At 45.6% G+C, this 12,622-nt stretch overlaps 1 protein-coding gene across 4 annotated transcripts in view; it reads left to right on the forward strand.

The window, feature by feature from the left end:
- TTLL9 (tubulin tyrosine ligase like 9) overlaps window positions 1–12,537 on the forward strand; it is a 37,131-nt gene extending 24,594 nt beyond the window's left edge. For 2 of the 4 annotated variants that reach the window (XM_010960885.3, XM_074347104.1), the window contains 5 exons: window positions 2,389–2,447; window positions 3,283–3,479; window positions 5,008–5,121; window positions 6,307–6,431; window positions 12,378–12,537. In XM_010960885.3, the coding sequence (XP_010959187.1) occupies window positions 2,389–2,447; window positions 3,283–3,479; window positions 5,008–5,121; window positions 6,307–6,431; window positions 12,378–12,454 (572 nt within the window). In that variant the 3' untranslated portion in view covers window positions 12,455–12,537. The remainder of the gene's footprint in view (window positions 1–2,388; window positions 2,448–3,282; window positions 3,480–5,007; window positions 5,122–6,306; window positions 6,432–12,377) is intronic. The other 2 variants (XR_012500591.1, XM_074347105.1) reach the window with 2 other exon arrangements.
- The last annotated feature ends 85 nt before the right edge of the window (window positions 12,538–12,622 follow it).

Here is a 12,622-nt window from a genome sequence, read left to right on the forward strand (position 1 = left end):
TTGTAGCATGTATCCATACCTCATTCCTTTTTATTGCCAAATATTCCATTGTATTGTATGGATATAGCATGCTTTATTTATCCATTCATTGGCTGATAGACATTTGAGTTGTTTCCACCTTTTGGCTATTATGAATAATGCTGCTATGAACATTCATGTACAAGTTTTTGTGTAGATATATGTTTTCATTTCTCTTGGGTATATACTAGGAGTGGAATTATTGGTCACATAATAATTATATATTTACTATTTTGAGGAACCATTAGGCCATTTTCCAAAGCACTGCACCATTTTACATTCCCACCAGCATGGTATGAGGGTTCCAGTTGCTCCACATCCTCACCAATGCTTGTTATTATCTGCCCTTTCTTATTACAGCCATCCTGGTAGATGTGAAGTGGTTTTGATTTGCATTTCCTTGTTGACTAATGATGTTAAGCATCTCTTCATGAGTTTCTTGGCCATTTGTAAGTCTTTGGAGAAATCTGTACTTAAAGTCTTTGCCCAGTTTCTTCATTGGGTTATTTACCTTTTTTATTGTTGAGCTATGAGTTTTTAATGTATTTTTAGATACTGCTCCCTTATCAGATACATGATTCATAAATATTTTCTCCCATTCTGTGGGTTGTCCTTTTTTAAAGCACTGTTTTTTAGTGCAATTTTAGGCTCACAGCAAAACTGAGAGGAAGGTACAGAGGTTTCCCATAGGCCCCCTGCCCCCCCCCCCCATTCATAGCCTCCCCCATTATCAACAGGACTGATCAGAGTGGTACATTTGCTATAACTGACGAACCCACGCTGACACGTCATAATCACCCAAAGTCCATAGTTTACTTTAAGATTGTTTACTGTAAGATTTAAACCATACGTTCTGTGGGTTTGGACAAATGTATAATGACACGTATCCATCATTATTGTATCATACAGGCTATTTTCACTGCCCTAAAAATCCTCCATGCCCTGCCTTTTCATTTTCTTCCTAATGTCCTTTGAAGCACAAAAGTTTTTCATTTTGATGAAGTCCAATTTATCTATTTTTTCTTTTGCCACCTGTGTTTATGGTGTTACATCTAAGAAGCTCTACTTAACTCAAGGTCACAATGACTTATTCCTGTATTTTATTCTAGGAGCTTTATACTTTTGGCTCCTATATTTAGGTCTATGGTCCATTTGGAGTTAATTTTTGTGTACAGTATGAGGAAAGGATCCAACTTTATTCTTTTGCACGTGGATATCCAGGCATCTCCACCCCGTTTGTTGAAAGGACGGTGCTTCCGCCCACTAATTGCCTTGGCACCCTTTTCAAAAAGCAATTGACCAGAAACCTAAGAGCTCTCTTCCTATTTAGTGGATGGTTTGTGCTTATTCTTTTGAAATTGAGGCAGGAAAAACTCTCAAACAAATGTGAAAAGTCTTTGAAAAGCTCTAAAGAAGACATTCTAGGAAAACAGTGCTAAAGAGGATAAAGCCATGCTGCCCTGTCCGATATGCCATAAACATGGAGAAGCAGACGTGTTGGGGGCATTAGACTTGGGTCAGTGACTTGGAGCCTCTACCTCCCCATCTGTGAAATGTCCCAACAAGTCCTGGAGAAGGTTATGTCTTTGTCACTTTAACAAGGTTTTAGGGATCCATCCTTAGCTGTGTGGGGGCAGATGCTGAGAGAGGGGTTATTCGGAGTGGTTGTCACTTAACTTCTCTGAGCCTCGAAGGTCTCTTCTGTGAAACAGGAATAATTTGGGGGAACAAGTGAGGCGATGGGTGTGAATGTGCTCTGTAAGCTGCAAAGTGTCGCCGACGTTACTGGTGCTGACGATCGTGATACCGAAAGGGAGACTGTCAGGGCTGGGACTTCTAAGGCCGTCCTGACCCCACCCCAATGCTGGGTCACTTTCCTGATATTCCTACAAAGTGGCCACCCAGCCTGAACCCCTCGAGTGACAGAGAGCTGAGAATGTCCTGAGATGGCTGTTTTGTATTTGGTCTCCCTCCTTGTTAGAGAGTGTTCTCTCCCCTTGAGTTAAAAAATCCTGATACAGTGATATCAGCCGTGCCAGGCACTGCAAGAGGTCCTCCTACACAGTATATTCTGTGATCTCTCAGATAACCCTATGAGGTCAATATACCATGTGCCCCCATTTAATAGGTGGGGAGACAGGCTCAGAGAGGTTAAGTGACTGGCTCAGGGACCCACAGCCAGTAAAGACAGATGCAGGCATGATTTGAACCCAGGCCTTTCTGACTCCAAACCCCATGCACATGCCCTCTGGGGTTTTGTAGTCTTCCCCCATCAATTCCCAAGCAAGAGTCTCAGTTTGGTCCCTGGGGGCTGCCTAGGGCAGGGCTCACTCTTGTCCACACTGGCCCTTGACGTCTAACCTCTGCCAGACGTGCACCTCACCAATGTCGCTGTGCAAAAGACGTCTCCCGACTACCACCCAAAGAAGGTGAGGTGGTCGCGCTTCTGCCCTCCAGGTGCAGCCTTCTGGGACTGGGCTGGGGTCAGGAGGCGGGGTGCCAGGGAGCTCAGGACTATTCACCAGCAAGGTCAGGTCACCCTTCCCGTTTGCAGAGTCCTCCCATTTGCAAGGGTACAAATGGAGACCCACACATCCTGTGTCTAAATATTTAAAATTTACAAATCAAACTAACACCTTTTGTAAAATATGTTGTATCCTCCCACCTTGACAGAAATACTCTTTGATTATCTACCTACCTACCTACCTATCCATCCATCCATCCACCCACCTACCTACCTATCTAGTAACCTGCAAGGCCAGGTTCATATTTAGAACACTCAGACTTCCCCGAGTTAAAAGCCAGAACAGAGGAGCAGAGGGAGAGCCAGTCCCCAGCTCCATCCCACAACGTGAGGGCCTCCTGCAAACACACACACACACACATACACACACACCACCAGCAACCTGTTGGTCAGTCCCTGGGCCTTGAGGGGCACGCATGGTCAGTGCTGTCTGTCCTCAGCAGGCCAGGCCCAGGGAAGAGGCCCGTGCAGGGCATCTGAGCAGGGACTTCTGGGGTGGTGGATGCCAGGCTGTGCTCTAGAAAGAGAGGCACAGGCTCTGAGTGGACACGTCCCCTTGGGCATGTAGAATCTTTGCTCTGCAAAAAGGGACACACTCGGGGTTCTCTTAATCACAGGACTCAGGGCTGGACCCCTCATGTCCAAGCCTCAGGGCTGTGCTGACAGTAAATGAGGGTCTCGGCCGGCCAGGTCCAGGTTGATTGAGGCTCCCTCTCCCACCCTGGGTCCTGGGGCCCCAGGGCTGCAAGTGGATGCTGCAGCGCTTCCGGCAGTACCTGGCCTCCAAACATGGGCCTGAGGCAGTGGAGAAGCTCTTTAGCGACATGGACAACATCTTCGTCAAGAGCCTGCAGAGCGTGCAGAAGGTGATCATCAGCGACAAGCACTGCTTCGAGCTGTACGGCTATGACATCCTTATAGACCAGGACCTCAAGCCGTGAGTGGGTGGGCCTGCGGCGCTGGGAGCCAGGGGGAGGTCTTCCCTGCTCTGTGCCCACGTCTGATCTCAGTTCTGCCACTTCCTACTTGGGAACACTTCCTCTGTGCCTCAGCTTGCCTGTTTATAAAATGGTCACTGTGCCTATAGGATTGAAAGAAATGAGATCTTGAGCCCCATGCCTGGCACCGAGGCCCATCCTGAGCATCTGAGTCAGCGATCCTCCCCTTGTATCAGGCTTGAAGCTTTCCCTCTAGGTCCTGGTGCTTTGAGGATGCAAAGAACCATGTAAGGGAATGATGTTACTATGTTGATCCCTGCCAAGAGTTTGGTACTCTCCCCCTGTGCCCGTGAGGAGGTGGAGCTGATGCACAGAAGCAGCCTGAGCTGGCAGGGAACACAACGGTGGCCCTCACGTGATATAACAGGCACAGAAGCCCAGTGGGGTTGATCAGGCAGCTTGAGGTCATGCAGTAAGTCAAGGCCGAGCCAGGCTGAGGGTTCACATTCCTGGGCTGAGCTGCTCCCACCAGCGCTGTGGCTCCTGGATCCCACTCCTCCCCAGAATCACTGTCTGGCTGTTGAGAGGCTTTCCGAGCCAGGAATAGGAAGGAGCCCTAGAGCAAGACCTGAGTTGGGTCCAAGTTCAAGAGAACTGGGCTGGCACCAGCAGTCTCTCCTTTGCCCCCTGGGATGCAAGATGTGCTGCAGGCATGAAAGCAGACACTGAGGAGGGAAACAAGCTCGGGAGGAGGCCGAAGATGGTGGAAGGGGGCCCTACTCTCCCCCTGATGTGCTGGGTGACCCCTCCCCTCTCTGTGCCCCAGGCTTCTGTCTGTAAAATGACTGGGTTGCACAAAACAAGAGTTTGCAAGCTAGAGACCTTTGGGCTGCCTTTGGCCTGTAGACAGTTGAGTTTGGCCTTCACAATGGTTTTTTTGTTGTTTGGTTGGATCTCATTGACAATCTCTAATAATTAGAAGATGTTTACACAAAAATCTGGATTTGGGGCTTTTCTGGAAGACTTGGAGGATCTCGCACTTCTGAGCTCACATTCCCACGGGGCAACGCCCTCCTAGAGCTGGCCAGCGCCACCCCTTGAGACGTGGAATGCTCTTTCCACCAGTCTCCACCCTTCCCACCAGTGCTCCCCATCCCCTGACACAGCAGGCTGGTTGCCATTTATAGGCAAACGTTCACTAGGAAAGGAAAATTTTTCTTGTACTCACAGCTCCTCTGGAAGAAGGAAAAGCAATAATAGGGCAGGAGGGCCCCCAAATCATTCCTACTCCCACCAACTTGCCTCATTTAAGGTAAACCTCCTGGCCCCTGTTGGGGTTTCAAGATTGTGACAGTTGTTTTCAAAAAGTTTTAGCTACTGAAACTTTTCTTCAAACGGAGATGTGGAGAAAGCAGCCCTGGCTGCATTGAGGGTGGGGCCCAGGCACCCCACCTGGCCTCTCAGTAGAATTCCAGGGCCTCCAGGGACCAGGTACCCTTAAGACGCCCCACTCCCCTCTCCCCCCAGGTGGCTCCTGGAGGTCAATGCGTCGCCATCACTGACAGCCAGCAGCCAGGAGGACTACGAGCTCAAGACCTGCCTCCTGGAAGACACCCTGCATGTTGTGGACATGGAGGCCAGGTGAGGGAGAGCAGCCTCGCTCATGCATCCCTGTACCTGATAGTCAGGGCTCCCAGCAGGAAAAATAGAGAATACAGAACCCTGGGACTTGAGTGGTCCTCAGAGATGGCTCTCTCCCACCCACCCCCAATTCTATGGATGGAGAAACTGAGATGTCCGCACAGGATCGGATCCCAGCCCAGTGCAGCACCAACTACAGCTGTCTGAGATTCAGTCCAGCAGGATTTCCTCAACATTTCCTGACCACGGGACCCCAACCCAGTCACTTTACCTGAGCCTCAGTTTCTTCATCTGTAAAATGGGAGACTTCCTATCTACCTCTCAGGGTTGTTAGATTAATTCCCAAGATCATTTATTGTAAAATGCCTAACTCACAGGAAGTGCTCAATTAGAGGCTATTTCTTGCTCTAACAATGTGTATACAATGGAAAGGTCCAGGCTTTGACTTCAGGAACGGCTCAGGCAGTGTTGGTTGGTCTGTTCTCACTTTCCTCTCTCTCATCTCTTTCTTCTGTATCAGCTTTTCCCCAGTTCTCCCAGCAAAAGTTTAAGGGCTGACTCTGATTGTTCATTGGTGGGGACTGAGTCACAGGCCCATCCCTAAACCAGTCATTGTGACTTTGACCAGGCCGAGGTCTTGTGTCACCTCCCTGGGGGTGTGGTCATCCCCACCTGAGCCATGAGACTGACAGAAGGAGGCATGATTTTCAAAAGAAAAACTGAGGCACCCTTAGCCTGAAAGAGAGTGAAAATGATGCTGAGCAGGCAGAGCCTCAGGTGTCCACTATATCCACCATCACTTATTCATTCAACAAACATTTGAGCCCCTACTGTGTGCCACCCCTTGCGCCACACACTGGGGACACAGTAAAGGACATGCTAGATCTAAGGATGGACTTATTACAGCCTCCCTGCCTTCATAGAGTCTGTGGTCTGGGAAAGACAGCAGACTTTAACCCAGAAAGCACAAATAGGTGCTCGTTACTGAGGGCAAGTGTGGGAGGCTAGGGACAAGTCGGGGATGACCCCTCTGAAGCCTGAGTTGGTGCCTGGGAAATGGCCAGTGAATGCATGGATGAAAAAGGTATTCTGGCAGGGTGGGCACCAGCAGGGTGTGGAGAGGGATCAGGGACCTGGCTGGAGTCTTAGGGCCCCACCAGGTGCACCTTCATTAACCCCATCCAGGCTCACAGGAAGAGAGAAACGAGTCGGTGGTTTTGACCTCATGTGGAACGATGGCCCTGTCAGCAGAGAAGAGGGGGCTCCCGACCTGTCGGGGATGGGGAACTTTGTGACCAACACGCATCTCGGTATGTGGGGCTGGTGGGGGGCAGTGGGCACTGGGATGAGTCATGGGAGGTGCCAAGTAGTCTAAGAAGCAGCTTGGCACAATGGTTAGACTATTTTCATTTGACCTACAATTTACCAGCTGTGTGACCTTGGGCAAGGGACTTAACCTCTCTGTTCCTCATCTGTAAAACAGAGATTAAATAGTTTCTATCTCAATATATGCCTAGAATACTGCCTGACACATAGTGAGAGATATTATTAATCTGTCAGGAGGTGGATTTCAAAAGGCTTAGGTGGAAAACACAAAAAGCACAACAGGTTGTTAAGAGAAATTAAGGACTTCAGGGCGTGATTTTAAACTTGGTTTTTAAAAAGTGAAAAATCTCCCTGATTATAAAAATCATTCACACTCATTGTAGAATATTTGAAAACTAAAGAAGGAAAAGAAAAACCATCCAGACAATAACCATCTTTAGCAATCTGGTGTATTTCCTTCCAGTTTTGCAAAAATGCATATATTCATGCTTTTTCTTTTACAAAATTGGCATTGGGCTGGAGTTTTGAGTCCCAACTTTATCACGTAGCATTTTACGTGTCATTCAACAATAAGAGTCTCTCTTTTGGAAACACTTTATGGCAAGGTCCGGACTATTTTACGTACGTTATCTCATTTCATTTTTAGGCAGCTTTTATTATTTTACAGATGAGGAAATTGTCTCCAGATGTTACATAACTTGCTGACAGTCTTGATTACAAGTGCTGAACCAGGACTTGAACTCCAATCTGTCTGACTCCAAAACCTGAATGCTCTATTGCTAATACTTATTTAGCAGAGTTAAAAACAAAATTACCGTACTGCTGCAAAACATTCCAAAATTTACTAAACCAATTTCATGTAATTAAGCATTTGGCATGATTCCATTTTTTTACTTTTATAAATCATGTCATGAGAACATCCTCTCATATAAAGCTGTTTCTTTAGGACAGATTCCTTGGAATAGAATTACTAGGTCAAAAGGATGGACTTATTACAGCCAACTTGCTTTCTAGAAAGATTACATTAATTTGAGAGCTCTGAATTTAAAACAACAAAAATTTTGCCAACTAGATAGGTAAAAAATAGTGACTTGTTTTCTGTGCATTCCACTGATTATGGGTGAGGTTTCAGATTTAAAATTTGCCTTCTTTTGTAAGCTGTCCATACTTTGTTTTTCAGTGGGCTTACATTTTTTTTTAATTTATGAAGGCCTTGGATATTAATACATTGAGGCTATTACCACTCTGCCAAACTTACAAGTGTTTTCGTGAGTTTGTCATTTTGCTTTTAAAATTTTGTTTGTGGCATCTTTTTTCCTCTTTTTTGACAAAAAGACATTTTAAATCTTTTTTTTAGCGTTTGGTATGATTTAGGATGGGGTTTGGCTGCAAGCAACAAACAAGCCGACTAATAGTTACACATAGAGGAACTGATTTGTCTCAAGCCACAGGAAATCTTGGGGTAGACCATACAGGGCTTGACACGACAGCTGCACAATGCCCCCAAAGACCTAACTCTTTCTTCTTTCTGCTTTGCCACATTCTGCCTGTTGCCCTGATGTTCATGTTTGTTGCCTCATGGCTGCAAAATGGCTGGTCCAGCTCCAGACACTGTGTCCCTGTCCCAGGCAGGAAGAAACAGGAAGGCCCAAGGGCCAAAGCCTTTCCTTCAAGCTTTGATTCTTTATTCCAAAAGGGAAGACCTTGAAGAGAACCCTGCTGACATCTTACCCACCAGAACTGGGTCACACAGCCACCTCAGCTGTAAGGAAGCCTGTGTGGTCAAGTAGTCTGCTTTGAGGAAGGCAAAGGAGAGGTTTGTGAATGGTTTTTCCATGGCAGACTCCTCGTGCCTGCCACACTGTGTTGTTGGAGGATGACTATACAGGGCTTTCAAGCCCTGCATACAATGCAGGTATGATTCAGTAGGTCTGGAGTCGGGGCTAAGAGTCTGCATATCTACCAAGCTCCCAGGTGATGCTCTTAGTTAACTACTGTTGTATAACAAACTCTCCCCAAACCTAACGGCTTAAAACAACCATCTTTTTTTTTTTTTTCTTTAATGGAGGTACTGGGGATTGAACCCAGGACCTCATGCATGCTAAGCACCTGCTCTACCACTGAGCTATTACCCTCCTCCCTCATCTTATTTGCTTAATGAAATTCTTCAGGTGTCACCTGGCGTCACTCATAGGGCTGCAGGCACCTGGCAGATTCACTGAGACTTCATGTGATGGCCTAGGACAGCCTCATTCACATGCGTGGTGGCTGATACTGTCATCTGGGGCTCTCTTTCCAGGTGGCCACTCGTCCTCCAATGTCCTGCCCTGGCTTCCTCACATGGTAGTCTCAGGTCTCCAAGGTGAGAGAAGACGTAGCGAAGCCTACTAAGGCCTAGGCTCAGAAATCCCACAATGCCATTCTGCCACAATCCATTAGTTAGAGCTAGTCCAGCTCAGAGTCACGGGGCAGGAAATACACTCTACCTCTTGATGGGAGAAACAGCAGTCACTTTGCAGAGAGGTACGCATATAGGACTGGGAGGAATCGTTGCAGCCATCTCCATCTTTTTTTTTTTTTTAATTTAATTGAAGTATAGTCAGTTTACAATGTTGTGTCAATTTCTGGTGCACAGCATAATGTTTTCAGTCATACATATACATACATATATTCATTTTCATATTCCTTTTCATTGTAGGTTACTACAAGACACTGAATATAATTCCCTGTTAAAGAAACTTGTTGTTTATCTTGTCTATATATAGTAGTATCTGCAAATCTCAAATTCCCAATTTATCCCTTCCCACCCCCTTTTTCCCCCCCGATAACCATAAGTTTGTTTTCTATGTCTGTGAGTCTATTTCTGTTTTGTAAATAAGTTCATTTCTGCCTTATTTTTATTATTTTTTTTAGATTCCACATAGGAGTGATATCATATGGTATTTTTCTTTTTGTCTGGCTTTCTTCACTTATGATGACAATCTCCAGGTCCATCCATGTTGCTGCAAATGGCATTATTTTATTCTTTTTAATGGCCGAGTAGTATTCCATTGTATAAATATACCACAACTTCTTTATCCAGTCATCTGTTGATGGACATTTAGGTTGCTTCCATGTCTTGGCTATTGTATATAGTGCTGCTATGAACATTGGGGTGCATGTATCTTTTTGATATCTTTTTCCCTCTGAATATACGCCCAGGAGTGGGATTGCTGGATCATATGGTAAGTCTAGTTTTTTGAGGAATCTCCATACTGTCTTCTATAATGGCTGCCCCAAACTACATTCCTACCAACAATGTAGGAGGGTTTCCTTTTCTCCACACCATCTCCAGCATTTATTGACTTTGTGGACTTTTTAATGATGGCCATTCTGCCTGGTGTGAGGTGATACCTCATTGTAGTTTTGATTTGCATTTCTCTGATAATTAGCAATATTATGCATTTTTTCATGTGTCTACTGGCCATTTGTCTTCATTGAGGAATTGCTTGTTTAGGTCTTCTGCCCATTTTTGGATTGGGTTGTTTGTTTTTTTGTTATTAAGTTGTATGAGCTGTTTATATATTTGGAAATTAAGCCCTTGTCAGTCTCATCTTTTGCAAATATTTTCTCCCATTCTGTAGGTTGTCTTGTTGTTTTGCTTATGGTTTCCTTTGCGGTGCGAAAGCTTACAAGTTTAATAGGGTCCCACTTGTTTATTTTTGCTTTTATTTCTATTGCCTGGGTAGACTGCCCTAGGAGAACACTGCTAAGATTTATGTCGGAAAATGTTTTGCCTATGTTTTTTTCTAAGAAGTTTATAGTGTCTTGTTTTATGTTTAAGTCTTAAAGCCATTTTGAGTTATTTTTGTGTGTGGTGTGAGGGAGTAGTCTAACTTCTTTGATTTTACAAATGGCTGTCCAGTTTTCCCAACACCATTTGCTGAAGAGACTGTCTTTACTCCATTGTATATTCATGACTCCTCTGTCAAAGATTAATTGACCATAAGTCTGTGGTTTTATTTCTGGGCTCTCTATTCTGTTCCATTGATCCATATGTCTGTTTTTGTACCAATACTGTGCTGTTTTGATTATTGTAGCTCTGTAGTATTGTCTTAAGTCTGGGAGGGTTATTCCTCCAAATTTGTTTTTTCTTTAGTGTTGCTTTGGCAATTCTGGGTCTTTTGTGATTCCATATAAATTTTAGGATTATTTGTTCTAGTTCTGTGAAAAATGTCCTGGCTAATTTTACAGGGATCTCATTAAATCTGTAGATTGCTTTGGGTAGTATGGCCATTTAAAAAATATTGTATTAATTCTTCCAATCCAAGAACATGTGATATCTTGCCATTTCTTTCTCATTAATTTCCTTAATCAATGTTTTGTAGTTCTGTGCATAAGTCTTTCTCCTCTTTTGTCAATTTATTCCTAAGTATTTTATTGTTTTGAATGCAGTTTTAAAAGGAACTGTTTCTTTCCTTTTCTGGTATTTCATTGTTAGTGTAAAGAAATGCAACTGATTTCTGTGTTAATCTTGTATCCTGTTGCAGCCACCTTTGTTAACAATCCACCTCAGATATCAATGCTGCTGGGATCCTGGACCCTGTTTGAGTAGCAAAGATTCAGAACAGTGGTCCTCCACCTCAGCTGGATACTGGAATCACGTGGGAGCATTAAAAAACATACTGATGCCTGTCAGAGATAAAGATACAACTAGTCTGAACATCAGTAGTTTTGAAAGCTCCCAGATGACTCTAAAGCACAGCCTAGGTTGAGAGCCACTGCTTCAGAAGTCTCTAGGTTAATTCCCAAGTCTTCAGTTGAGTATCTGGGCGAATGGTGGTGAATACAAGAGGAGCTGGCTGGGGGTGGGAAGAGTATTGATGGAATGAGTTAGGAATGTGTTGTGGGATCTTCTGGTGAAAAGATCAACAGATAACTCAGAGCTGTCTAGAACTCCAAGAAGAGATTTGCATTGGACATGAAGGTTTGGGAGTTATGAATGAGCCAATTACAGTTAAAGCCAGGAACTCACTTTGGAAGACCCTGGGAATGGATATAGTGAGCTCTCAGCTCAGAGAAGCCTTTGATGGCTGGTGAGAGCCTAGGAGGTAGGGGAGGGTTTTGGGATGCTGAGGAAGATGACAGACACCTCCAGGTCAGTTGAGTCATTCACTCAGCCACCATTCGTGAGTGCCAGCAATGTGCCTGGCACAAGATTAAATGACCATGGAGTTGCCTCAGGGATTAGCTCTGAGAGCAGAAGGAAGTGGGAGACACTGTGAATGTGCTGGGAGAGGAGGTGTCTCCGAAGCACATGTCAGCCTCTCAGCATGGACTGCCTGGCACACACGTCCATGAGGGTAGGGACCATGTGTGGGGAATAGTCATCTCTTAGCTGACACAAGGGGTTGGGTAAGGGAAGAAAGCCATTTAGGTACCAGGCCCAGTGCCAGCTCTTAAGTGCATTTTCACTGAGCAAAGCCAGAAGGTGAGGCAATGAGACACAGGGGTTAAAGGCTTGGCCTCTGGTGCTTGGGTTCAAGTCTCAGTCCTACTACTTACTGTGTGACTTGGAACAAATTACTTAACCTCTGGGCCTCAGTTTTCTCCTGTGCACATTATCACTGTGAAGGCACATTCTATACCTGAAGCAGTCCCTGGTTTGAGGTAAATGGTACCTTCTTTTGATGATCCTTACATTCGCCCCCTAAAGCAGGTATCCTGGTTTACAGATGAGAAAACTGATGCTCAAAGGTATAAATGAACTGCCTGAGGGCTGTGGCAGTCATGAGTGGAGCAAGGATGTAAAGTATAGGCTACCTGTGGTTGCACAGCTCCAGCTGTCCCCTCCTCCCACTAGGGAGTGGGAGCACAGGCCCCTCCACTCCCTCCAAGCCCCCCTCTACCAAGGACAGGCCATCCCAGCGAACACTCCACTTTCCTTCCAGGCTGTGTCAATGATCGGAAAAAACAGCTGAGGCAGCTGTTCCATTCCCTTCAAGGCCAGAAGAAAGTTCCCAGCTAATCACCACCGCTCGGAGGAAAGCGACCCTGGAAGGTGGCACACAGATCCTCTCCCTGCTCCCAGTTTCCAGCACAGCAGCACCTCTGAGCACTCGCCTCCCTCCCTCCTGTCTGGCAGCTGTTTTGCTGGCCTGGCACTGCTGCTTGCTGCTGGTTCGATGCCCTCACA

This window comes from Camelus bactrianus, chromosome 19 (assembly GCF_048773025.1).
Source record: "Camelus bactrianus isolate YW-2024 breed Bactrian camel chromosome 19, ASM4877302v1, whole genome shotgun sequence".
In the NCBI taxonomy this organism is placed as follows: Eukaryota; Metazoa; Chordata; class Mammalia; order Artiodactyla; family Camelidae; genus Camelus; species Camelus bactrianus.